We start from the raw sequence: 24,400 nt of genomic DNA on the forward strand, positions 1-24,400 counted from the left end.
TCAGGAGTCACCTTATCAAGATTATTTGTGATGCTTAATCTGCACTTTATTTTTAAGCAAACCTCTGTATGCTCCATACCTGTTGAAGCAACTTTGGCTTCTATTCCAGAATCGTAACTCACTAATTTTTGTTGAAATTAGATTTATATGAGAAGCATTTGCATTGCATCATTCCTAGGTAAAATTAATAGTGGTGACAACATCTTTAAACCTGGCTATATTTATCCGCATTTAGCCTAACTCCCTTGTTTGAAAAAGTCAGTGCCCCAGTTTCAAAGGAAGGTATTCAGTTTATTGGCAAAATGATTGTTAAAGTGCTCTTTTATAATTTTTCACCTCTGCATTTTGTCCAGTGGGAACTAATAGCACTCACAAGCAAGATACTGAATTCGATTTACCTTTGAGAAACTTAAATTTCTTGAGAAGATCAGCACCTACAAAAGAGTCACAGAGGTACAAGAGGAGTCCACCGAAGCACACCCCTTCACAGTTGACGTTGCTGGAGTGGGGTCTGGAGCTGATGTAGCATACAGCCACCTGCAACCATCAAGCACAGAGCACACACACTAGCATTTCAAAAGCAAGCAAAACCTCCGCATCGTCAGCTGAATGATCCGTGCCTTCTGTTCTAGCTGTCCATCTCGGGGTCAGGTAACGGAGACATGTCTTACTGGAACTTAAAGGGGCTGCTTATCTGAGCTTTGTACTGTGTGTGTCAAGTTTTAACCTACCTAAAGCTGCTCTTATTTCTCATAATAAAGGGCAGTTATGAGAGAAACTGCCAGATGCAGAACAAGCCCCTCTACCTGAGAGCCCTGGCCCCTCCCCCTTTACCTCTGGTCCAATGTTAAGGTAGCAGTCGATGGCCAGCACGGGGCTCCGAAAGTTACGGATAGCTTTGGGGAAGAGTTTGTAGGAGGCATGCTGCAGGAACTTCTCCAGGAGGAACTGGGCAGGGGCTGCCAGAAGGGTATGCTCACTGTCGGGAGCACAGACGTACTGTAGGGGCAGGATGGGCGCCACGCCCTCTGACACCTGGAATCAGAGCCAAGGGAGTGATGGGAAATGTTTCCGCTAGCATTGTGTGACCCCCGCGAGGAGAGCACGCCTGCATCCTAACACCCCGCAGGAAAGGCAGCGGCACCGTCATCCTTGGGTTCTGAGATTCCTCCTTTGGATTTAACATACTTTATACATGGCAAGGGCCTGAGCAAATGTTAAAGGAGGCTTCTTTGAAAGCTTGCACATTTAGCATGTACTTTGTAAGGACCAGAGAAGGCAATGGCACCCCACTCCAGTACTCTTGCCTGGAAAATCCCATGGGCAGAGGAGCCTGGTGGGCTGCAGTCCATGGGGTTGCAAAGTTGGACACGACTGAGCGACTTCACTTTCACTTTTCACTTTCATGCATTGGAGAAGGAAATGGCAGCCCACTACAGTGTTCTTGCCTGGAGAATCCCAGAGACGGTGGAGCTTGGTGGGCTGCTGTCTGTGGGGTCGCACAGAGTTTGACATGACTGAAGCGACTTAGCAGCAGCAGGAGCAGTTGTAAGGACCAACAGAAACCTTTTTACAGCACTACAGGATGTGGGTGGGTTAAATCCCATCCCGTCAGCACCAGAAAAAAAACCAAGGAGGTCTTTAAGCTCCACTGGATAGTCCACATGCTATAAATGATTGTGCATGCCCAGTTGTGTCCATCTTTTCCAACTCCATGGACTGTATCCTGCCAGGCTTCTCTGTCTATGGGATTTCCCAGGCAAGAATATTGGAGTGGGTTGCCATTTCCTTCTTCAAGGCATTTTCCCAACCAAGGGATCAAACCTGTGTTTTCCTGCATTGCAGGCAGATTCTTTACTGCTGTGCCACCTGGGAAGCCCTATACATGATTAGCTACCAGCAAGTCTTTTAAACGGAAAAGGGTAGGCCCATAGAATTAACCCTTAACAGGTTTTGATCTGCCTTACTTTAAAAATAAAACTGGCAAAGGACCATGCAAGCAAGCAATTTGATTTACATTTCTCTCACCTGTTAGGTAAAGAATGTAAAAAATGTTAACTTTGCCAGTTTATAGAACACATCTGAAACTAAAGCTTTGATGGAGTTAAACCTTAAATCTAAAGAAAGGTAGTTCTGTTGAATTTTCAAGACTTACATTTGGCTCTAGATGAGTCCTCAGTGAGGGAAACCAGGCTCCAGATTTGACATTAAGAGTGGCCTCCCTGTTCCAGAAAAACCACTACAATATCGTAAACTAATCAGCCTCCAACTAATAAAAATGGAAAAAAAAAAAAAGAGTGGCCTCCCTTGTGTTACCTCACTCTCCAGTCAAGTGGCACATACTTAATGCCAGTACCAGACAACAGATATTGAGAGACCATCTGATTTTCAGCAGGAGACTCAAGCTTGCCAACTTACCATGATCTTTGGTTTAATGATAAAGTCCCTCTGCCCGCCAACTTGCACATGTTTCTTCATGAGGCTGAAGTTGTTAAAGCGGCAGATGAGCAGTCCACTGCTGTTCGTTCTCAGGTTAAAGTCAACATCTTCACAGAAGTACCTAAATTAGAACCACAACGGTAGGTTCCCTTGACTGACTGTCACCTCTCAGCTGTGCTACTTACAGAGACAGCATCTGTGGCAGATGTTAGGTGGCCACCTCAAACAGAGCCGGCCTTTCCCCCACATGGAGCTGGCTCTGTAAACACTGGCTTATGTTGTAATACCCTGATGGGGGCACTGCAGTCATTAAGGAAGGACTTAAGGAAGGTGTGACTGGTCCCGGGCATGGCACAGCACCTTACTTAGGTACCCCTGAACTGAAACAGGACCACACACTCTGTATACTTTTCGTGGGACAGGAATGCAGAGCTGCTCCTGGTGTTAACATCCTGGCTGCAAACAGGATGAAACATCTGCCAAATTTAAAACAGAAGTGAAATTGCTACAGGATATTCTAAGAGCTGCAGCTTGGGGTTGACATAAAAGGGACTTGACAGTCTCTGACATTCTTCCTTGGCCATTTCAGATTTTCTGGGACATGTGCATAGTTCATTCAGGAGGCAAGGCCAAGGCTAACTGGCTTTTCCCTACAGGATCCAGATCTCAGGGTGTTGCTGACATCTCAGGAAGTGACTACCTCTTGAGTTCTGAGGGCGAGTGAAAGGTTAATCGTGAATAGGTTTATGGGTCCACACACTTGATTTCCATTGATGAAACAATTCGGTCCCTGTTTCAGTTCTTGTGGAATAAGAAGATGGCCGAAATATGTTTCCTAAGCATTTCACATTGCAGCACTCGTGACTGAGTCTGGTCAGTTTGAACAGTGATGAAGGGGCACTTGGGGGCTTGTGATCCCCCATTCTCTGTCCATATAAACAAAGTCTTGGTTTCTCAGAGACAGGAATAAACACGTTACAGAGGCTGGAGCTGGGCAGAAAGAGTCAGTAACCGGCAGGATGATGCGCGTCCAGGAGCCCACCTTACCTGTTGAAGTCATACTGCACGTTCTGAGTCAGGTCTATGTTGAGGAGGATGAAGTCGTGCACGTGGCACCTAGAGAACGGGACCTTGAGGCTCCGAGAAGTCAGCCTGCTGCTCCACTTCTGGATGCCCAGGATCGCGTAGTGCACGATTTTCGGTGTCGCCTCCATGTGCTGCAAGACACTCTTCAAGGACACATTCTTACTGGAAACTCCTGTTTCCAAGGGCTGGCTATGAAATGCAGAGTTCATTTACATAAGAGATCACTCAGTATCACTGAAGACATGGTCACTTGCGAAGAGCTGACACTACTGTACAGTATTAATATCTGTAAAGGACACAACTCGCTGGTTGACTTTCTCTTCGTCTGGAGTGGACAAGGATGTCAAGCCTGGTTTTCACAAATGCTACCTGTCACAGCTGATCTAGAGAAGCTGCCTTCCAGTGGTGTGTGTCTGACTGCTACCCCATGGACTGGAGCCTGCCAGGCTCCTCTGTCCTGTAATTTTCCAGGCGAGAATACTGGAGTGGGTTGCCATTTTCTCCTCCAGGGGCTCTTCACGACCCCGGGATCAAACCTGCACCTCCTGCACTGTCAGGCAGGCTCTTTACCATGGAACCACTGGGGCAACCCCTTGGGGTGCAGCTGACCCCTTAAAGGCAGAGAAGGAAACCTGGCCCATTTTCAAGGTGAGTAATGAACAGGGAGTTACCAAAGAGAGGTAGCTAGAGGTTAGAAGCACACAGGTACTCTTCCCAGTCCTGGTGATTATAGTATAATAAAGGAATATTTCTCAATGTCCCTGGCTTCAAATCCACCAGGGAAATGAGGGCACAAGACCACAACATCTGAGCTGAAAGGGCCTTGAGATCATGTGGCACAGTGTTTCACTGGGGCTTTGAACATCTGAGCTCATTTACTGCATAGGACGTCTCCAGCTTTAGCATTTCATGGTCCTCATGGATCTCCTCACCAGTGCCCCAGAAGGAGAACCATGGGTTTTGGCCCAGTCATAATTTTATAGGGAATGGAATTGTGACAGAGATGGAATAACTTTCCCTTTTCATCCAGACAGGAAGCAGAGCTGGGGCTAAAAACTGGTCCGATTTAGAAGCCAGTGGTCTTTCTGAATAAACCACAGTGTCTTTCAACAGACTCTTACAGCAGACCAAAGCTGCGGTAACACAGTCCAGGAATTGAATGGCATACCAAGTGTCTAGATTAAAAAATTCCTACGTCACCACAAACCGTGCTGCTGAGAGTAAGTGGTCTCGGGTGGTGGCTTTGCTCTGGGAAGCTGTGCCGTGATGGCCAAGGAGAGGACCTGCTCAGTGGCACGTGTCACACCCTAGAACTGCACAGAACCGCTCCTACCTGGTCTGCTCCTGAACGCTGTGAATGTTCCACAGGACACACGAGTCATCCATCACGACGATGAAAGGCCAGACACACTGGCGTTTAACTCCCAGCTCTTCCAGGCGGTTTCTCTCCAGCTCCAGGTTGTGATACGACAGCTCCTTAATGAGGAACCTGGCAGCACCTGGAAGACAACACCAAAAAGGCTCGGACGTTCCCCTCTCGGGCTTGGCGGAGGCCCCACAGACACGTCGCATTCTCTCCACACATATGTGTATTCGCCTGGTGACTGTACACATGGGGTTGACCAGACACCCAGGGCAGTGATTCCCACACATCAGTGCAGGCAAGAATCATCCAGGAAATTGTTTAAAATGCAGATTCCTGGAACCCACCACCAGAGGTTCACACTAGTGGTGTCTGATGAGGGGCCAGAGACCTTTTCACAGGTGATGATGAACTGCACTTGGAGGAGTGTTGCTAGAATCCAGTTTTCCTGCCAGGACAAAGGCTACCACATAGAGGAAATACCGCTTGTTCTTCAGAGCCAGGATAAGAGGCTGCCCCGGTCTCAGCAGCAGCCAGGGCTGCACTATGGGTATGTCACTTAGGCTAAAATGTCCCCTGTTGTAGGTCCATTTCGGAAATTGGCAGCAGTGTCTTTTAAGAAAACTCTGGAAACTGGTATCCTTTCCCTGCTTTGTAAGAGGCATGTGATATAAGTGAATAACTGAGAAGACTAGAGCCAAGCTCTTACGTTTGAATTCCAATTCTACTATTTTATAGCTGTGAGATGGTGAACAGGTAACTCCCCTGTGCCTAGACTTCCCCTCCTGTAAGAAGGCGATGATAATGTCTACTTCATAGGACTGTTGATGGTGCTCAGGACAGTGCTGCACATGGTGAGTGAGTACTCAGTGTTAGCAATTAAGATGATGACCATCAGGAATTAGCCAGGTTTTATGAGTGGGCCACCCTAAATTGAGGCTTCCCTAGTGGCTCAGATGGTAAAGTATTTTCCTGCAATGCCAGAGACCCAGGTTCAATTCCTGGGTCAGGAAGATCCCCTGGAGAAGGGAATGGAAACCCACTCCAGTATTTTTTTTTTTCCACTCCATTATTCTTGGAGAATCCTGTGGATGGAGTAGCCTGGTGGGCTACAGTCCATTGGGGTCACAAAGAGTCAGACACAACTGAGCAACTAACACAGCCCTAAAATAAAACAAAACATAGAAATAAGCTAAAAAAAAAAACCCAATTAAGTCTATGGAGGAACCAGGAAAACAGTTTGAGTAGATGGAGGGTAATGTTAGGGTTTAGGAAAATCTATTGGTACCTTTCAAGAGCATTGTGTGTAATACTTTGCATTATAAGGGCCATATATGAAAAAAAACCCCAGCTAACATACTCAGTGGTGAAAAACTGAAAGCTTTTCCTTTAAGATCAAGAATAATAAGACGAGGATGCTCAACTTTACCACTTTAACGTAGTATTGAAAATCAGAGCCAGAGAAATCACACACACACATAAAAGTCACCCGAGTTGGCAAGAAGTAAAATTACCTGTAGACATGACCTTATGTGTAGAAAACCTTAAATATTATACACATGTTAGAATAAATTCAGCAGAGTTGCAGACAAAAAACAACGCAAATTAGCTGTGTTTCTATGTAATAACAATAAACAATCTAAAAGGGGAATTAAGAAGTGCTTCATTTTCATCAAAAAAGAATACTTGGAATACATGTTCAACCAAGGAGGCTAAAGACCAATACACTAAAAAGTACAAAACACTGCTGAAAGTGTTTCCAAATAAGTGGAAAGACATGTTCATGGACTGGAAGGTGCAATAGTGTTAACACATCCCACAAAGCAATCCACAAATTTAATACAATCCCTATCAAAATATCAGAGTTTTGTTAAAAATAAAAAAATTCATTTTTAAATTCACATGGAACTTCAAAGGACTCTGAATCACCAAAACAATCTTTGAAAAAGAACAGCAAAGCTGGAGGTCTCACACTTGATTGATTACAAAAGTAAGAGTAATCAAAACAGTGTAGCAGTGGCAGAGAGATAGATATAGACCAATGGAACAAGAATACAGAGCTCAGACACACACTTGCATATATAATCAAATTATTTTTGACAGAGGTGCTGAGACCATTCAAATGCAAAACAATGAAGCTGGACTCTAACCTTATGCTGTATAAAGAGATCAAAATGGACCAAAGAGCTTTTATAAAACTCTTAGAAGAAAACATGGGGGAAAGCTTAATGATACTGGTTTTGGCAATAGTTTGTTGATTTGTTGGCTAGGACACTAAAAGCATAGGCAACAAGAGAAAAAATAAATTGGACTACATAAAAATTTAAAACTGTGCAAAGAACACATTCTCCTATAGAATAGGAGAAAATATTTACAAGCCTTATCTGATAAGGGGCGAAAATCTAGAATATACAAAAACTCCTACAAGTCAACAACAAAAACCTCACTAAAAAATAGATTCTCCAAAGAAGATACACAAATGGCCAGTTAGCAAATGAAAATATGATCAACATCACTAATCATTAGGAAAATGTAAATCACAAGATACCATCACATACCCATTAGGTTGGCTACCAACAACAGCAAAACTTCCCAGAAAATACAAGTGTTAGTGAAGATACGTTAAAACAAACCATTTTACATTGTTGGTAAGAATGTACACGCCATTATGAAGAACAGTATGTCAATTCCTAAAAAAAATTAAAAGTGGAATTACTACGTGATTAAGCAATTCTACTTTGGGGTATATACCCACAAGAACGGAAAGCAGGGTTTTGAGATTTGTGTTCATGTCCACAGCAGCATTACTCAATAGTCGGAAGGTGAGGAGCAGACCAACGGTCCATTAGTGGATGAATGATAATAAAAATGGGGAGTTAAGCTTTGATGTTACTGAGTCGGTTTTGCAAGATGGACAAGCGTTCTGGAGACTGGTTGCACAACAGTGTGAATGTACTGATGAATGCTGAACCGTACACTTAACAATGGCTAAATTTTGTGCTGTTTATAAATTTTTTTAAAATGCAGCTTCATTTGCATATATTGGTTTCTCTTCCCAGATGATTACAAAAACTGATACTAAACAAATTCACTCAAATCTGGGATAAGGAAATATTTTCTTCTAAAGGTCAGTTGGGCATGGAAAGGTGTGAGGGTCATGTAAATATAGAGAAAGATTTTAGTTAAGTTTGGGGATATGTGTTTTGGGGAAGGATTAAAGGACCAGAAATATGTGAAAGTCTTAAGTCATTTGATGTTAAGTGATGGGAAATAAAATTACATTAAAAATATAAACCTGTTTGGAAAATATTTTAATCGATATTAAGGCTAAAACTTAAACAAATGAAAAGGAATGAAATGGAAAACAAGAAAGGAAGAGTCTTAAGAAGGAAAGGGGAGAGAGACCTGGAGAGAGGTCCATGTGGATCCAGGGCACTACTCGGGTCTTTTCTGCCTTCACTCCAGCAGTGGGCTCTAAAGTTCTTGATCCTCCTCCCTCCTGAAGCTCTGCCTCGAAATTCCCACTGAAGCTGATGGGAAGTGAGTGAGATGCAGGGAGTGGGCAGACAGCAGAGCTGAAGGACACTGGATCCAGTTGGAGGTCTCCTGACTTCAGGGGCAAACAAAGGAGCTCTGAACCTCTCTCTCTAGTTCCTCCTCCCGCTCTGTCAGTACACTCAACAGCCAGGTGTCCCCTCAAGAAATCAGCCCACTGACCCTAAACCCCGAGGGGAAAAGCAGGAAAGACTTCCAGGAACTTTTAAGATGACTGCCATCGGCAATGATGACGCCTCCAGTCCCCAGCTGTACAGAACCCCTGAGAACTTGCTGTGTGCCTTTAAGATCAGCGGTGACCCCCAGAGATTCCCTCCAGACCTGGATCTGAACTACTAACTCCCCTCCTCTGACTGTCCTCCTCTCTGTGAGGTCCCTGCTGCCAGCTGGGAGCGAGCAACACCTGCAACCTGTGCTGCCCAGAGTCCCAAGCCCTCCCAGGGTGCTCAGTGTATCAGTGACTTCTTCGGATGCTAGTCTTCAGAAGTTAAAAAATTCTGCAAGACTGCAGATAAAGAGAAATGAAAACTCATTTAAAGAGGAGTCAAGGGCTTCCCTAGTGGCTCAGTGGTGAGTCTACCTGCCGACGCAGGAGACACGGGTTTGATCCCTGATCGGGGAAGATCCCACATGCTGAGGAGCAACTAAGCCATGTGCCGAAACTACTGAGCCTGTGCTCTAGAGGCTGGGAGCCCCAACTACTGAGCCCACGTGCCACAACCACTGAGGTCTACATGCCCTAGAGCCCATGCTCCGCAACAAGAGAGTAGCCACGGCTCACCACAACTAGAGAAAAGTCTGCACAAACCAAGAGCCAGCCCGGCCAAAAATAAATAATTTTTTTTAAAGAGTCAAAAGTTCTTAAAAAAAAAAAAAAAATAGAGTCAAAAGTTCTTTGGTCCACAGAACAAGACACTTCCCAGGGTCACGGGACCCTCTGGAAGCCTGAGGAATGGAGCTTGGTATTTCTCTTCCCAGCCCTTGCCCGGCGTCCCGCGCGCCCCCTTACCCACGCCTGCATTATTGAACATGCCAGGAAGCACCAGCATGATGTGGTTGGGCCAGTATTTGCGGTACAGCGGCATCTCATACTCTTTGACCACCAGCAGGTGCAAGTGGCTGATGCCCTCCATGGCGTGAAAGAGGTTCAGAAGTCCGTGCTCATGGCGACCGCTGGAGGGGGTGAAGATAGGGCTCTTGACCACATTCAAATTCTGCTGAAAGGGAAAAAAAAGAGGACCAAAGGCCAAAAAGAGAAATTAGAACCCTTAGATACTAGCCGCTTCTAAAACTGGCTGTAGGACCTGAGGCCGGCCGGCCTGCCTCCAGGTGCCGTCACCCACCTTGTCTGAGACCAGGGGCAGCCGCATGCTCTCCAGGTGCTTGCCCTGCTTGCTGAAGACAAAGTGACTCTCTTTGGATTTGGGGATGATGAAGTAGAGCTGCACCTCTTCTCCCAGCATGGAGGACGAGAACGTGAAGGCATGGAGGGTGGAATCGGACATCTGCATTTGCAGAGAACAATGTGAGGGCATGTAAGTTCACAGTTGGCAAGCTTCCAGGCTGCGCATCTCAAGATGGTTATTGATAGAGGCCAGCTATCCTGGACTTCTACCTCCCACCAGACCTGGCTGTGCAGGCAGAGTCAGAAAAGGCAAACGCTTCATCTTTTAGTGGCTGACACGAGATCCAAGCATCTCACCCCAAACAGCCTCTCTGAGGGTGGAGCAGTGACTGCTGCTGAAAACTACGCTTTCTCACCTTCTTAGAACCACTACTGGTCAGCCCTGCAGAGGTCCAGTATACCTCTGGGAGGTCTTGCTATGCAAACACTCCCAAAAGTGCCCAGTTACGGGGGAAAACGCTTCTCTGTGCATGTGTGTGTGCTTAAGTTGCTTCAGTCGTCTCCAGGTCTGCGACCCTTTGGACTGTAGCCCACCAAGCTCCTCAGCCCATAGGATTCTCCAGGCAAGAATACTGGAGTGGGTCACCATGCCCTCCTCCAGGGGATCTTTCTGACCTAGGGATCCTCTTCTGAGTGGGTCAGGTCAGATGATATTTTTCCTAAATAAACTATTAAAACTGACATCATTAAAACACCCCTGTGGGCTCATCTTTCCTGGCTACACTGGAAGCAGAAGATGTCTGAATGGTCACTTACCCTAGAACTCTGGCTTCCAGAAGAGACCTTTGACTCATCCAAACCACATACAAATCTAATCTCTTTTTTAAGTTGCTGGAAAGTTCGCACACTCTCATAACCCACCTCAGTGAATAATTATATAAAGGTCTTTACAATGCAGATGATATTTGACATAATGAAAAGAGAGTGTCACTAGTCAGCAGGCTCGAGAAGAATCCATGTAGCATTCCCAAGAGGTTCAACCTAAGCATTACATTTCATAGAAAAATAATATTGTAATACTCCCCTTAAGATCTCCTTCATTCTGCTTCACAAGTATCAGGCAGTACTGTAATCATACAGAAACTAAGTAGAAGGTTTTTAATATATTGTCTAAAAAATGAATTTTCTAATGATTTATAGATCAGGGGCTTGTATCATCTATATTCCATAAAGCATTGTCAGCTGATTTCAGACAGTCCACTGAAAGTTTTCAATGACACAGGAAAACATTTGGGGTATGAAAGGTAACTTCTATCAGAAGAACAGAAAGACCAGTACATCCTTCTGAGTCCCCTGGGGGAAAATGGAGAAGACCTGATCCTCAAGAGTAGAAGCAAGTCTAGAGAGGAAGTGGGGCGTCCACCCAGCACATCCTATAGAAAGGAAGAGTTGTTACAGATGTTCAGGGCCAAGCACTAAAGGTCAAGAAGATAAAGCGGGGAAGCAACATAGAGCCCAGCCCCCACACAGGCACTGGATACAACCATCACTGCCTGCCCTTCTCACTGTCTGTGCTTAAAGATGCTCTGGCCAACGAGCAGCTCAGTGGGACGGGGCATGTGCTCACCTTCGTGTTCCACCTCTCAGTGCTCTCCAAATAAAAAGGCGCACACTGACTCCTCTGTATGCCTAGTGGTCAAAGCCACCCCACGCTGGAGTAAGAGTGAGACTGGGTCTGTGCAAATCACAGCTCACAGGGCACACCCTACGGACTTGCAGATAATAACACCATCTTCATCAACAACCCGAAGGAGGGGAAGAGACCCTTTGGCCAAACATTACTGTAATATCCAGCTTTTTCAGAATCACAGACATACCAGTTACTTTCTAATCTAAACACATGGAACCATTTGATGAAGTGACTTCAGACACAAATTCCATTTATTTCTCTCCCCTGCCCAACTCCCCTGTCTATAATCCCAATAAACCCAAAGTCATTTTATCAACTGCTTCATGCATTCATGCAGTGGCTCCATCTCATAAATAGGCTATCCTTGGAAGTCCCCTGGTGACCCAGTGGTTAAGAATCCGCCTTGCCATGCAGGGGACGGGGGTTCGATTCCTGGTTGGGGAACTAAGATCCTACATCCCTCAGAGCAGCTATAGAGCCCATGGGCTGCAACTACTGAAGCCTGCGCTCTCTGGAGACCATGCACTGCAACTTCAGAATCTGTTCGCAGCAATGAAAAGATCCTGCATGTGGCAACTAAGACCAGACGCAACTAAATAAATATTTTTTAAAAAACCAAACAAGCCATCCTTTGTCTAGGGCTTGAAGCTGGGGCTTTCCCCCTCTCACACACACAACCCACGCCAGGTAACAGGCAGGAGCACAGGGGCGGCACCTGGGAGGCAGAGGTGAAGTCCATGTACTGGTGGCACTGCTCACAGTGGTGGAAGGTGTTGTAGGCCGCGTACTTGGTCAGCATCATGGACATAGTTTCTCGTTTCCGGGGCGCCTCAGCTTTGGGTTCCTTTATCGCTTCTGTGTAAAAAGAGACAAAACACCTTCCCATGCTGTGTGTGAAGACCCTATGCCTGGGCAAAAAGTCCCCCAGCCCCAGAAGGGCTTTTCCTAGGATTCTGCAGTTTATGCCCTGAGGGGCAGATCTGAAAATTACAAGGTGACCTTGCTGTTGTTTAGTTGCTAAGTCACGTACAACTTTTGCAAACCCATTGTCCATGGGATTCTCCAGGCAGGAGTACTAGAGTGGGTTGCCATGTCCTCCTCCAGGGGGATCTTGCTGACCCAGGGATCAAACCCAAGTCTTCTACATTGGCAGGTGAATTCTTTGCCACTGAGCCACCCGGGAAACCCAAAAGGTGACATTCATGTGAATAAAACGAGACATGCAGAGGAATATGATTTAAGCTGCTCTCAAGGAGTAAACTGCCCCAGGTTTCCTGCCCTCATTTAGGTCAACCCTCGACCTTCGGGCTCCACGTGCACTGACCTTGTTTGACCCCTGCCAGCTTCTCCGTATATACCAGGCTCATCGAACTGTACTTGGGGTCGTGCACGCTGACATCAAAGGGCATTTTACTGAAGCTCTCGATGTCAGGCCAGGGTTCGCCCTCTGACTGGCTCACTTCACTGCTTTCGCTGTGATCTAGGCCAAGAAGGAAAGTGCACAGAGCAGCCCGATCAGACTGACTAGCCACGCTCCCTCCCTCTCACCCAAGTGTCAGGGAAACATACAGCCCAGGTGGGTGGACAAAGACCTTTCTGAGAAATGAGCTCCCGAGTCCAGGGGAGAGGGGTGCAGACTGTCCTTCAGACCTGCTAGGAGAGATGCTGGCCCTCACTGGTCCCCATTAGCTTCTACACCCAGCCCCAAAACTCCCAAGTCTAAGAGATCTACTAGTCTCCCATGCCTGACCCCCAAGGGTCCTTAAAATCTTATTTAACTTTGGATGAACTGAATCCTATCACAAGAGTTTTAGTCATGGGGTTTTAAGATGCTGACAGCTGAAAGGATTTCAGGGGCTCATTGAGCAAGATTCACAGTATCTGTTGCTTATTAGAATATCCACTGGAGCTTGTAAAACCCCTGTGCTCAGGCCACATGGCCCAGAACCACCTTCCTTACTTAGGCACTTGTATTTAAAGCTCCTTCAGTGGTCCCGACATGCAGACCAGGTTAAGAGCCTGCGGCCTTCGGTTTGAGTCCAGGCCACGGCCCCTGCCAACCTTGTGACTTCACACCTGCCGGCACCTTCATTTCTTCGGGTTTCCTGATTTAAGAAGTCCAGATGGCATATTGAAAGTGCTAACACCATGGCAGGCACATGGTGTGTGTCCAATAGGTGATATTTGTTATTAATAATAAAAACCATAAGATCAGCTTAAGACAGTGTAAAGGGAGTATGTGTGTGTTAGTTGCTCAGCTGTGTTCGACTCTTTCCAACCCCATGGACTGTAGCCTGCCAGGCTCCTCTGTCCGTGGAATTCTCCAGGCAAGAATACTGGAGTGAGTTGCTATTCCCTTTGCCAGGGGATCTTCCCAACCCAGGGATCAAACCCATGTCTCATTATGTCTAGATTTTTTAAACCTCATTATGGCAGATTCTTCACCGTCTGAGCCACCGGGGAAGCCTTCAAAAGGAGAAACAGAAAAAACTCCCTCCTGACAAAAGCCTAAAAGCTAGAAGTACAGCTATTACCTTTTAAGCACAACACTGTTTATTTTTACATCCTGGAACATTTTAAAGTTTAAGTTTCATTTAAAAATATGCATTTTATTTAAAAGTTAGAACTTATTCTTGTTTAATAAAAACACATCCCCATGCCTCTGCTGTGCTCCACTGCATTCACCGGCACTAAAATGAGGGTGAAGGAATAAAGCCAAACTAATAGTGCTGCTTATCACAAAGGCCAGGTTTGACTCTCAGCTGTAGACCCTGTAGTGGAATCTGAGATGAAAATTAAAGGCATCGTTCTTCCGAGGAGCCTTGGAGGTGGGGGTCAATGGGATGATGGCCCCTCACTCCTGGTCAGCTTGGCTCTGCCTTTGCACTGTAGCCCCGTCTGCTCTGGGCAGCCCCCGGGGTCTTTCAGCCTCCTCTGTGGTGGCCTGGGGTCTGCGACAGCTCAGCCGGGAACACAGACAAGGAGGTGTGGATGGGAAGATGGGGCTGTGTGTGTTTATCTGGAATCATGCATGTAAACTGTGGAGGATGGAAGTTGAATCAAAAGTCATAGGAAGATGATTAAACATGGTTGATTTTACCTAGTCTGGCTCTAAACTAATCTATCCCTTGGGCTGGTCACAGGACAGGTCCAGCTGTTTAGGAAAAGCAAGTGAGTGGAGGTCTCCAAGGGCTAATGTGATGGATGATACAAGGCCTTTTTCTTCTCTGGCTTTATCTTTCAGGGGCTTGGGAAGAACGTCTATCCATGACTGCTCCTGCCACCCCCACCCCACCCCCCGCACCCGTTTCCATCAGCACGCAGTCCATCTGAGATGCGAAGCCACCCTCCCCTGGCCGCAGGGCTAATACTGGCTGACCCCTGCTCATGCCCACGCTCCCACCCTACTGGACAGGCTGCAGAGGGGAACCGCCTCCCTTACAAGTGATAGCAGGGTGGCAGGGCCAAGAAGGGAGGCAGAGGTGCAGGCTGGGGATGACCTGTCAAGCACCAGCCTCTCCATCCTTCTGCCAGTGCCAAGGGGCTGTTGAAGGCGCCAGGTTCTGTCCTGCTCATGGAAGTTTTCCTTTGGGTAGTAATCCACATACCTTCACTTGCAGCTAGCAGGTAAAACATAAGGTTACCCTGATGGAGTATAAAACGTGCTCTGGCCCCTTAAGCCGTAGAACACCGCAGTCTACGAATTTTAAACCTGAGCAGTGTCACCATCTGAGCAGCGGACCCACCTGAGGGCTTTATAAGATGCCTCTGTGCCCAGCGACTTGGGGGACACAGTGGAGATCGGGGTTCAGAGGAGGGGAAGTCACACCCTGACCTAAACGGGCCACTGCATCTTACAATTCTTTGCTAGCTCCTGGCCTCTAACTTCTCAATAACCCTGCACAGGAACGGGTGTAGACCTCCCTGGAGGCTGCGGACAACCCCGGGATGTGGCGGTAATAGGTCGCACCGCCACGCCCGGCGCTCACCGGTGTTGATCTCCGCCTCGTCGTACACGTCCACTTCCAGGAGCCGGATGAGCATGCGGAAGAGGAGCCTCAGGAACTGCAGGTAGGAGCCCGTCTTCCCCACCTGGGGCGGGGGTTGAGTGTAGGGGGGGAGGGGGAGGAAAAGAGAAGAGAAACGTCACACCTGGGCTCTCCAACGACTCCTTCCATCTCTGAGTGGGGCCTCGACGCCCCCCGACCTGAGACACCCCCACCCCCAGACCCCGTGCCCCCACGCCCTACCCCCGACCCCTCCAGCCCAGAACCCCTGCCCCCGCGCCCTACCTCCGACTCCCCCGACCCCCTGCCCCTACCTGGGGGGGCCCACTCAGCAGGAGCCGGCGCGGGTGGCAGGCCCGTGCGCCAGAGGCGGGGTCGGGCGGGTTGCCGTGGTCGGCGTGGTGCGGCCGCGCGGCCGTCCAGCGGCGGTAGTAGAGCGACTGCTCCTCGGGGCCGGCGTGCGCGGGCGGCGGCGGGCGCAGCGGGCTGGCCCAGGCCACGTCGGGGTGTGGCAGCAGGGCCGCGGCCGCCGGCAGCTTGCCGCCCCGCCGCGCGCCCAGAAGGCTGTAGGCCGCCTTGGACAGGATGACCACCGGGGGCAGCGCCGCCTGTGGGGGCCGGCCGCCCCGGCCCTGCGGCCCGGGCCACGGCAGCGCCCCGGGCCCCGATGACGACGGCGACGGCTTGGCGGTGGTGCTGCTGGCCAGCGGGGGCCCCAGCGAGTCGCACTCCTGCTTTAGGGGCTCCCCGGGCCCCGCCGGGCCGGCCGAGAGCCCCTCGTCCAGCCCCGCGCTGGGGGCCGGGTTCCGGAAGCTGGGCGTCGGGGGCGGCTTCTGGGACTTGTCGGCGGTGCTGGACGAGCTGACCCCGTTCTCCATGATGGAGCCTGAAAGAAGACCCACACGCCGCGCTGTCACCGCCGTCCCTGCCCCGAGGGAAGGCCCGGGGTCCATCCAGGCGGCGCTCGGGCTTCGGGCCGCCCCTCCGCCCCTGGCGCCCTGCCGCCCCCCTCGCGCCCCTTCTCCCCCGCCGTCCCCTGGCGCCCCCTCAACGCCCGCCCTGACTGCCGGGTGGGCTCGGAAATGGGTATTTATTCCCGGTTTCCTCCGGGCGGCCAGGAGAAACCTCGATCCAGGCCCGACCCTCCCCGCGTCTTCAGCCCGCAGATAACCCCGGGGCCCTGGAACGGACCACCCCGCCGCCTCCTGCTCCTCCTCTCTATCCTGCCCGCGTCTTTGTACATCGCGGGTTATTAAACTCTCCTCTCGTTACGTCGCTAAACCAACCATCCGAATCACTCCAGAACCCTGACCAACACACGCTCTACACCCAAGTCCTGTCCAGTGGCACTCGCTCCTTCTGGGGTCCCAGGCCCCACCCTCCAGGCTGTGGACAGGCTCCCCAGGGTGCAGCCGCTTCCATAGATGCCTGGACCAGACCGGCGTGGGAAGGCGGGGCGTAACCTCCTCTCTCCCTACCCGCCAGGGCTGAGATCTGCTCACCTGCAGCCAACTCATCGCAAATATCCCCCACCCCCACCCTCCCCTGGTGGCTCAGACGGTTAAGAATCCGCCTGCAATGCAGGAGATCTGGGTTCCATCCCTGGATTGAAAAGATCCCCTGGAGAAGGGCGTGGCAATACACTCCAGTATTCTTGCCTGGAGAATTCCATGGACAGAGGAGCCTGGAGGGCTACAGTCCATGGGGTCACAGAGTCAGACAGGACTGAGCGACCAAGTGGTTTGAACACAAATCAGAATCGCATCACAAGACCTTTTCTGCTCAGACTGGTGCCTCCCAGGCATGTGGGCAAATCCCAACCTTGGAAGCTCCTAGGTGAAGGACCAGTAACCAGAGGCTCATGACCCCATCACCGCTGCTCAGCTGACTTCTACTTGAGGGTTTCCTTCTGTCTTGAAAGCCCTTGAGTCCTCTGGCCTGCATGCCTTGGGCGATGAGCACCCCGAGGACCCTGAAAGTCAGCCAGAGGCTGGTGGGGTGGTGGGTAGGGTGGTGTGTGTAGGAGGGCAGCACCTGGGTCCTCCAAGATTGGGGAGGGGGAACTCCATACAGCAGGGTTCATGAGAGCAAGGCCAGAATCTGGAATCTGTGGGGCAGCTCTCCACGTGTAGGAAAGGGAGGGGGCTGATTGCCCAGGAAAGAAGAGGCCTCTCATCACCCCACCCCACCCTGCCTTCCTCCTCTTCCCTCACTGATGCTGGCTGGTGTGGAAAAGCTTCTAGGTGTGCTCTTCCCTTCCCTTCTGTTACCCTTTACCATCCTCCCAAACTCCCTCTTTTATTCTGAACTGGTCTGCCAGTCAGACCCAGGGAGCCTATCTTAGGGGATGGGGGGTACAGCCCCGACCCATGACTGAAGCATATCCTGGTAGGACAGTCCTTGTGCTCTTCCAGGCAGATACCTGCCTCTTCCATTCAGAAGGGAAGTGTGTGTGTGCGTGCGTGTGTGTTAGTGTCATGAGGTAAGAGAAGGGAAACATGGGGCAGAAGGAACGTGAATGGTGGGTCCCTCTGTTGTGGGGTTTTCATTTTTCATTTCTTCTCTATACTTCATTACATTCTCCAAGTTTTCTATATTAAACTCTATTATAACTTGCACAATCAGAAAAAAAAAAAATGGAAATAATGCTGTGTGTGCAGGGTAAGTTGCTTCAGTCCTGTCCAACTCTTTGCAACCCCATGGACCATAGCCCACCAGCCTCCTCTGTCCATGAGATTCTCCAGGCAAGAATACTGGAGTGGATTGTCATGCCCTCCTCTAGGGGATCGCCCCTACCCAGGGATCCAACTGACGTCTCTTATGTCTCCTGCATGGGCAGCGGGTTCTTTACCACTAGCGCCACCTGGGAAGCCCTGGAAATAATGCTGCATTTGCTTAATACTATTTAGCAGAAGAAAATTCATGCCAGGCACTGCCATCAGCCATACAGTAACATAATAAGAGGGCGGTTGGTAGGCTGTAGGCTGGGTCATCCCAATCAACCAGTGGTCTCAGAGTAGCCTTCAGTGTATAAACACTTGCCATTTAGGTACTTGGGGGAAAAGTCACTCATTCATTCAAACACACACTCAGTGCCAGGTACTAGGCCAATTAGCACAAACCCCTTCAGGGTCTGGAAGGAAAAGAAGGCCTTTGTGCAAATATCAGATGCGTAATATCGATGAGATGGTACAGAGACTAGGAGACGTGGTGTTAGTGAGGGTTAATGAAATTTACTTATTGTATTTAGCCTACTTGTCAGGAAGATCCCCTGGAGCAGGAAATGGCCACCCACTCTAGTATTCTTGCCTGGAGAATCCCTTGGACAGAGGAACATGGCAGGCTACAGTCCATAGGGTCGCAAAGAGTTGGACATGACTGAAGTGACTTAGCATGCAGCGTGCACGCATGCATTTAACCTCTTAGCAAGCTCTTCATTAAGTGCTTCCCAGGCAAATGTCTTGTGGCTGCTCAAGACTCACGTTTGTCAACTATGTCTCCCCAGGACTGAGGTCTGGAGGGGATGCCCAGGTCAGTCACCGCTGCTCTGAAAGCCGGATGGGAGTCAGCAGGTGCCTCTGCCTTCCCTACTTCTACCCCTTCCTCTCTCCTGCCCCAACCCCTGGAGAGAGAAAGCACTGACCTGAAGTTCCCGTGACGGCACTGCTGTTACTCTGGGGTCTCTCCAGGTCGATCAGCAGCTCCTCCGTGTCATTCTCGCTGGCCGCGGCTCGCTCCTGCTCCTTGCCGCTGAGGTCCAGGGCGGCAGTGGGCCCCCGGATCACCTCCTTGGACACATAGCAGCAGGCCAGCCCCATCTCCTGCTCCAAGGCCGTGCGGGTTAAGTAGCTCGAATCAATTAACCGGAGGTCACAGTATTTCAGAGACCTGAACAGAGTAATGGTGTCTTTGGTGAGGCACGCAGCGTTTACGAGTGGCTGACAGCGGTCAAAATGGTGAGCTTCAGTGCCAGGTAATCCTTGATGTAAACCTCAGCGCTGCCACCTCCTAGCTCTTAGGACCTTGGGATAGTCACATCACTTTCTCCACACATAGAATAGAGTAACAGTGCCCAGCTGACAGTTACTGCAAGGAATGAATGACGTGGCACAGGTAAGGTGTTTAGAGCAATACCCAATGGGCTTCCCTGGTGTCTCAGACGGTAAAGAACCTGCCTGCAATACAGGAGACCTGGGTTTGATCGCTGGATCGGAAAGATTCCCTGGAGAAGGGAATGGCTACCCACTTAAGTATTCTTGCCTGGAAAATCCCATGGACAGAGGAACCTGGTGGGCTACAGTCCATGGGATCACGGAGAGTCAGATATGACTGAGAAACGTTCACTTCACTTAACTCACAGCAAGCACTCAGTGAGTGCTGTGACTATTCTTGGGCTTCCCAGGTGGCTCAGTGGCAAAGAATCTGCCTGCCAATGCAGGAGACTCGGGTTTAATCCCTGGGTTGGAAAAATCCCCTGGAGAAGGAAATGGCAAACCACTCCTGTATTCTTGCCTGGAGAATCCAATGAACAGAGGAGCCTGGCGGGCTACAGTCCATCAGGGCCCCAAAGAGCTAGACACAACTGAGCAACTAAACAACAACAATGACTATTCTTGCTATCGCCTTCCAACCCACAGGCCTCAGATCCTTGAGGGAACAGCAGCCTAACAGAGACATTTCATCCAAAAAGCTCCTTATTTGGGGGCAATGCTTCTCCTCCCTGCCTCTCTGGCTGCCTAGCTTTCAGGCATAAACACTTCTCCTCCAGGGTTTCTCTCTCATTCCCCAAATTGCTAGGCAATCTCTGGAAAGTTGAAAGAATCCAAGAAGGCTAAATTTCTTATATCCCCGAGTAAAACAATTGCCTTCTCACTTGCCAAGTAAAAGAAGTGGGTGAGCATCAGCCAAGTTTTAACCGTCAGCTCAGCCAAGCAACCAATGGAAAATGAGAATTAGTGATTTGCATCATACCTGGGAAAGGTTTCTCCAAGAGGATCTTTGCCAGTTAATATCACAATACAAGGCAGACCTTCTAGATCCTGGTACGTTCGAGGGACCCACTCTTCCGCTTCATTTCCTCTCCAGGTCTGTAGAAGGGGACCCATACAATAAAATTAAAACCCCTCATTGAGTTTCCACCTTTTTTGTTTCTACAATCAGATTTTACACACATCTGTGCTTCCAAATGATTTCCAATAAGTGTGTTTGTGTGTGTACATATATTTTAATTGCTACTGAAAAGAATACACCAAGTACTCTAGAAGAATGTGGCCTTCCACTTTATCTCAATAAGGTAAAACAGGAGGTCTTAATGAATATATCATGTATTAGGCCATGCACATCAAAGAAATATACAATGTGAAATATCCCACCAATGGTGCAAACCTTACAGAAACCCTACTTAAACTACGTGACTCAGTGCTTTTAAGTACAACACTTTCTTTGTATAATGGAAAGACTCTTGGGACTGATTGATTGAAAAAGACCATTTTGGTTGTAAATGACTAATAAAATAATCACAGCAAAATTTATATATAATCATCTGTATACATTAACTGAAATATACATATACACATATGTGTATATCTTTAATAAATGGAACAATCTCAAATACAGGAATTTATCAAGAGGAAGTAAGTCTCAACTTGAAGGATGCTCGAAAGTGAAAAGAGCTTACAGATTTTTTTTCTATTTTAGAGCAGAAAGAAAATAAACCATCTCTTAAGTGGATAAGGTGATTTCTACTACTTTTTATGAAGTGTGTAGCATCTAATTGTGCTTTATATCAGCTTTCTAGCAGGAGTTTTAAGAAATGAACTGACAGTTCTGATAATGTTTTAGGGAACAAAGACTAAGAAGTGAGGTATTAAGAGATGCATTATAATGTTATTTTAAAATAGACAGGTATTTCCTTTGCTAAAACCAAAATGGGATAAAAAGAAATATATCAGGCAGGATATGATATGATATAATATAACAGAGTTTGGTTACTGGTTTGTTGATGTCTATAAAAGCCAGTCTTGGAAATAAATATACTCACAATTACTTCAAGTAAAATGCATAGAGTTTGTAAAACTGGAAGAGCCCCCAAACCTCAATCTTTTGTCATATATTTTTATGCCAAGGAGAACTCAGTGGATCTACATAACTATTTATAAGTTTTAGAGACTTTCTATGTCTTAGAAAATCAATCTGTCACAAACATTAAGACATTAGCAGAAAGTTTCTCCCCACCCCCAATTCAGTTTTCCATATATTTTCATGTTAAAGGGAACTAGAACATTACCTAAATCAAAGCAAATAATTCCGCAAATAAGAATCATTTTACTCAAAAACCTTCTCGTTGGACTTATGAGATCCGACTCCAGGGTCTCCCCAAATATATTTCATGGTTCTAGCCAGAATGAGGTTGAGTTATAATGATGGGAGAATAGATGTCGTGTTTTATAAGGAGAATTATTTTCAAAAAATGATTAAACAGATTCCACTTTTACTCTTGACCAATCAGAGTAAGGCAAACCCACTATATAAAGTTTTTCTGCCACATTGTTACTTCCGATGATGGATGGCTGCCATTCCTCTATGGGTCTATCATGTCCTCAGGGTGCTTTTCCTACAGAAGCAGTTAAGACAACACAAAAGACTGAGACAGCATTGACTTAGGGGCTCATCTGGGCTTCAAGGTCAAGGAAATCTAAGGAAAGCTTCACAGGCCTCCTGGACAGACTAACTTATTCAGATATCAACTTATATCCTTCCCAAGTACTTATTATCACTTAGAAGTTAACCATAATACCTAAAGGATAATTAGAGGTAAGCACAAAAATAAGGCCCCCTAATGGAAAAAGAGGCACTGGATATTACCCAAGGCTAGAGGCAAAAGGCACATTGGTGCTTTTCGTCAGTGGTAAATGAAGTTGGTATTAATAATTTAGAAATCAGTAGGTGAAATAGAGACCACCTGGCAAGTGTCAGTCTTACTAAGGATGCAAACATTTCAAAGTTTCACTCCCACACCAGTGGAAAATAGGGACTTCCATGGTGGTCCAGTGGTTAAGACTACCTTGCAATGCAGGGGGCCCGGGTTTGATCCCTGGCCAGGGAACTAGATTCCACATGCTGCCAACTAAAGATCCTGTGTGCTGAAACAAAGACCCGGTACAGACAAATAAATAAATAAAAATAAATATTTTTTTAAAAATAAAAAAGGTGGAATATAAAAAGGATGGATCGATGTGATTGAGGGATTTTGAACATATGGAAATCTCTCTCTCTCTTTTTTAAGCCACCCCCTACAGCATATGGGATCTTAGTTCCAAGAGGATCAAACATGCACCCCTGCATTACAGGGCAGAGTCTTAACCACTGGACCACCAGGGAAGTCTCTGGAAATCTCTTCCATGTAGCTGGTACTTGGCCACTTCTCATGTGAATTGAGGTGTAACTGCTTGAGAGGTAATTACTTGAGATCTCTTCATGGCACACCCACAGCAGCCCCTGGAAGCCCTGCAGGTGATTCTGATGTGCTTGCAGTCAGGTAGGAACCTCAATTATTGACTGGTTTTCAAACTATGGCCCACGGGGGCAAATTATTGAAGACTGCTGATTTACACTGACTTAGTAAGTGTCTGAACAAATGACCTAAGACGCTTTAAGCAGCTACACCCAGTCAATCCCAGTGGAGACCCAGAGAAGACCTTGCAGTCTCACAGCCTTTTAGAGCATCTCCCTGCAGCAGGTGTGTGAGACCTTGCAGAGCAGGGCTGATTACCTGCCGGTCCAGATTCCTCATCATTAGCATCAGTCAAATTGTCTCATAACTAACAAGTTATATTGTGAGAAGAGTTTCAGGATTCCCATTTCTTACTTATCCCAGGAATATTGCTATATTGTAGTCTATGTCTTTAATTCAAAACTGTGAACATTGTATCTATATACCCATATGTGAAATGTAAATGTTACAACGTCCACTAAATACAGGAGCTTCTACGTTTAGACAGATTTATTTGTTGCAGTTGTGTATCAAGCTAATACGAGACATTTTGTTTGCATTTTGGATTATTTGAGTTAGGTAGTAGAACACAATACAAAGGTTTACATTTGCAAAATGCTCTATGAATATGAAATAATAACCCTCAAATTACAGCCCTTAGAGACCATGCAGTCTAAGGCTCATTTTGCAGTTGGTAAACTGCAGCCCAGATGGAAATCCTCTAAGACTGTAGGCTTTCTTTTTATAGAATTCGTGTCAAACTAGGCTTTTCTTCATCCAGGTTAGCTCAGTATTTAGTTTCCGCAAGGTTCAGAAACCACGTTGATCTAACCCTGACATAGAGCGCCTTGCTCAGTACCACACCTATCTGCGTGCAGAATTTCATTAAATGCTGTCAAAGAGCTGGGGACACATTGGATTAGAAAAGTCCCCGGAAAAATCTGAGCGGGGCATGAGGTAGGGACTTAGGTTAGTTGATCAAAGAAGCCTCCCCCGCCCACCACACCTGACAGGAGGGGTTCAGAAAAAGCAATGCCTTCCCCGTGCAGAGCGGTGGGGGACTTAGCCATGCACAGGCTTGGAAGAGTCTCAGTCCAGCCCACGCTTGGGGCCAAAGCAAGTACAAAGAAACAGCAAACTGTTGGGGAATCCACATGCAAGAGGCTGGGCAATCGTCCTCTGTGAGCCCTGAAGAGAAAACAAGATACTTTACCGACTCTGAGTGGACAGAAAAGATTCAGTGAATGGATGATATTGAAAGGCGTGCCCCCACGGAGGTCCAAGAGAACAACTTACCTTTTTTTTGTTTTCTGAGAAAACAGATGGCCGTGGGCTAGATGAATCTTGAACAAGGTCAATAAACAGGGGGTGAAATTGGGTCATCGCATTTTTTTTTGCACCTGCAGTCGGAGAGCATGGAAGA

The 24,400-nt window shown here is 47.7% G+C and overlaps 1 protein-coding gene across 8 annotated transcripts in view; it reads right to left on the bottom strand.

The window, feature by feature from the left end:
- The window catches only part of GREB1L (GREB1 like retinoic acid receptor coactivator), a 246,209-nt gene that overhangs the window by 3,716 nt on the left and 218,093 nt on the right, over positions 1-24,400 (bottom strand). For 5 of the 8 annotated variants that reach the window (XR_010662886.1, XM_065932484.1, XM_065932480.1 and 2 more), the window contains 13 exons: positions 20,457-20,572; positions 19,129-19,373; positions 15,800-16,371; positions 15,468-15,570; positions 12,803-12,958; positions 12,194-12,333; positions 9,787-9,948; positions 9,453-9,660; positions 4,859-5,024; positions 3,487-3,714; positions 2,419-2,560; positions 835-1,035; positions 399-537 (listed from right to left, as the gene is read on the bottom strand). Coding sequence is in view for 6 of the 8 variants with exons in the window: in XM_065932484.1 (XP_065788556.1) it covers positions 399-537; positions 835-1,035; positions 2,419-2,560; positions 3,487-3,714; positions 4,859-5,024; positions 9,453-9,660; positions 9,787-9,948; positions 12,194-12,333; positions 12,803-12,958; positions 15,468-15,570; positions 15,800-16,371; positions 19,129-19,373; positions 20,457-20,572 (2,578 nt within the window). In the remaining 2 variants the exon portion in view is untranslated. Of the gene's footprint in view, positions 1-398; positions 538-834; positions 1,036-2,418; positions 2,561-3,486; positions 3,715-4,858; positions 5,025-9,452; positions 9,661-9,786; positions 9,949-12,193; positions 12,334-12,802; positions 12,959-15,467; positions 15,571-15,799; positions 16,372-19,128; positions 19,374-20,456; positions 20,573-24,400 lie in introns of those variants that run through there. The other 3 variants (XM_065932485.1, XM_065932483.1, XR_010662887.1) reach the window with 2 other exon arrangements.

Source organism: Muntiacus reevesi, chromosome 4 (genome assembly GCF_963930625.1).
Source record: "Muntiacus reevesi chromosome 4, mMunRee1.1, whole genome shotgun sequence".
Taxonomy (NCBI): Eukaryota; Metazoa; Chordata; class Mammalia; order Artiodactyla; family Cervidae; genus Muntiacus; species Muntiacus reevesi.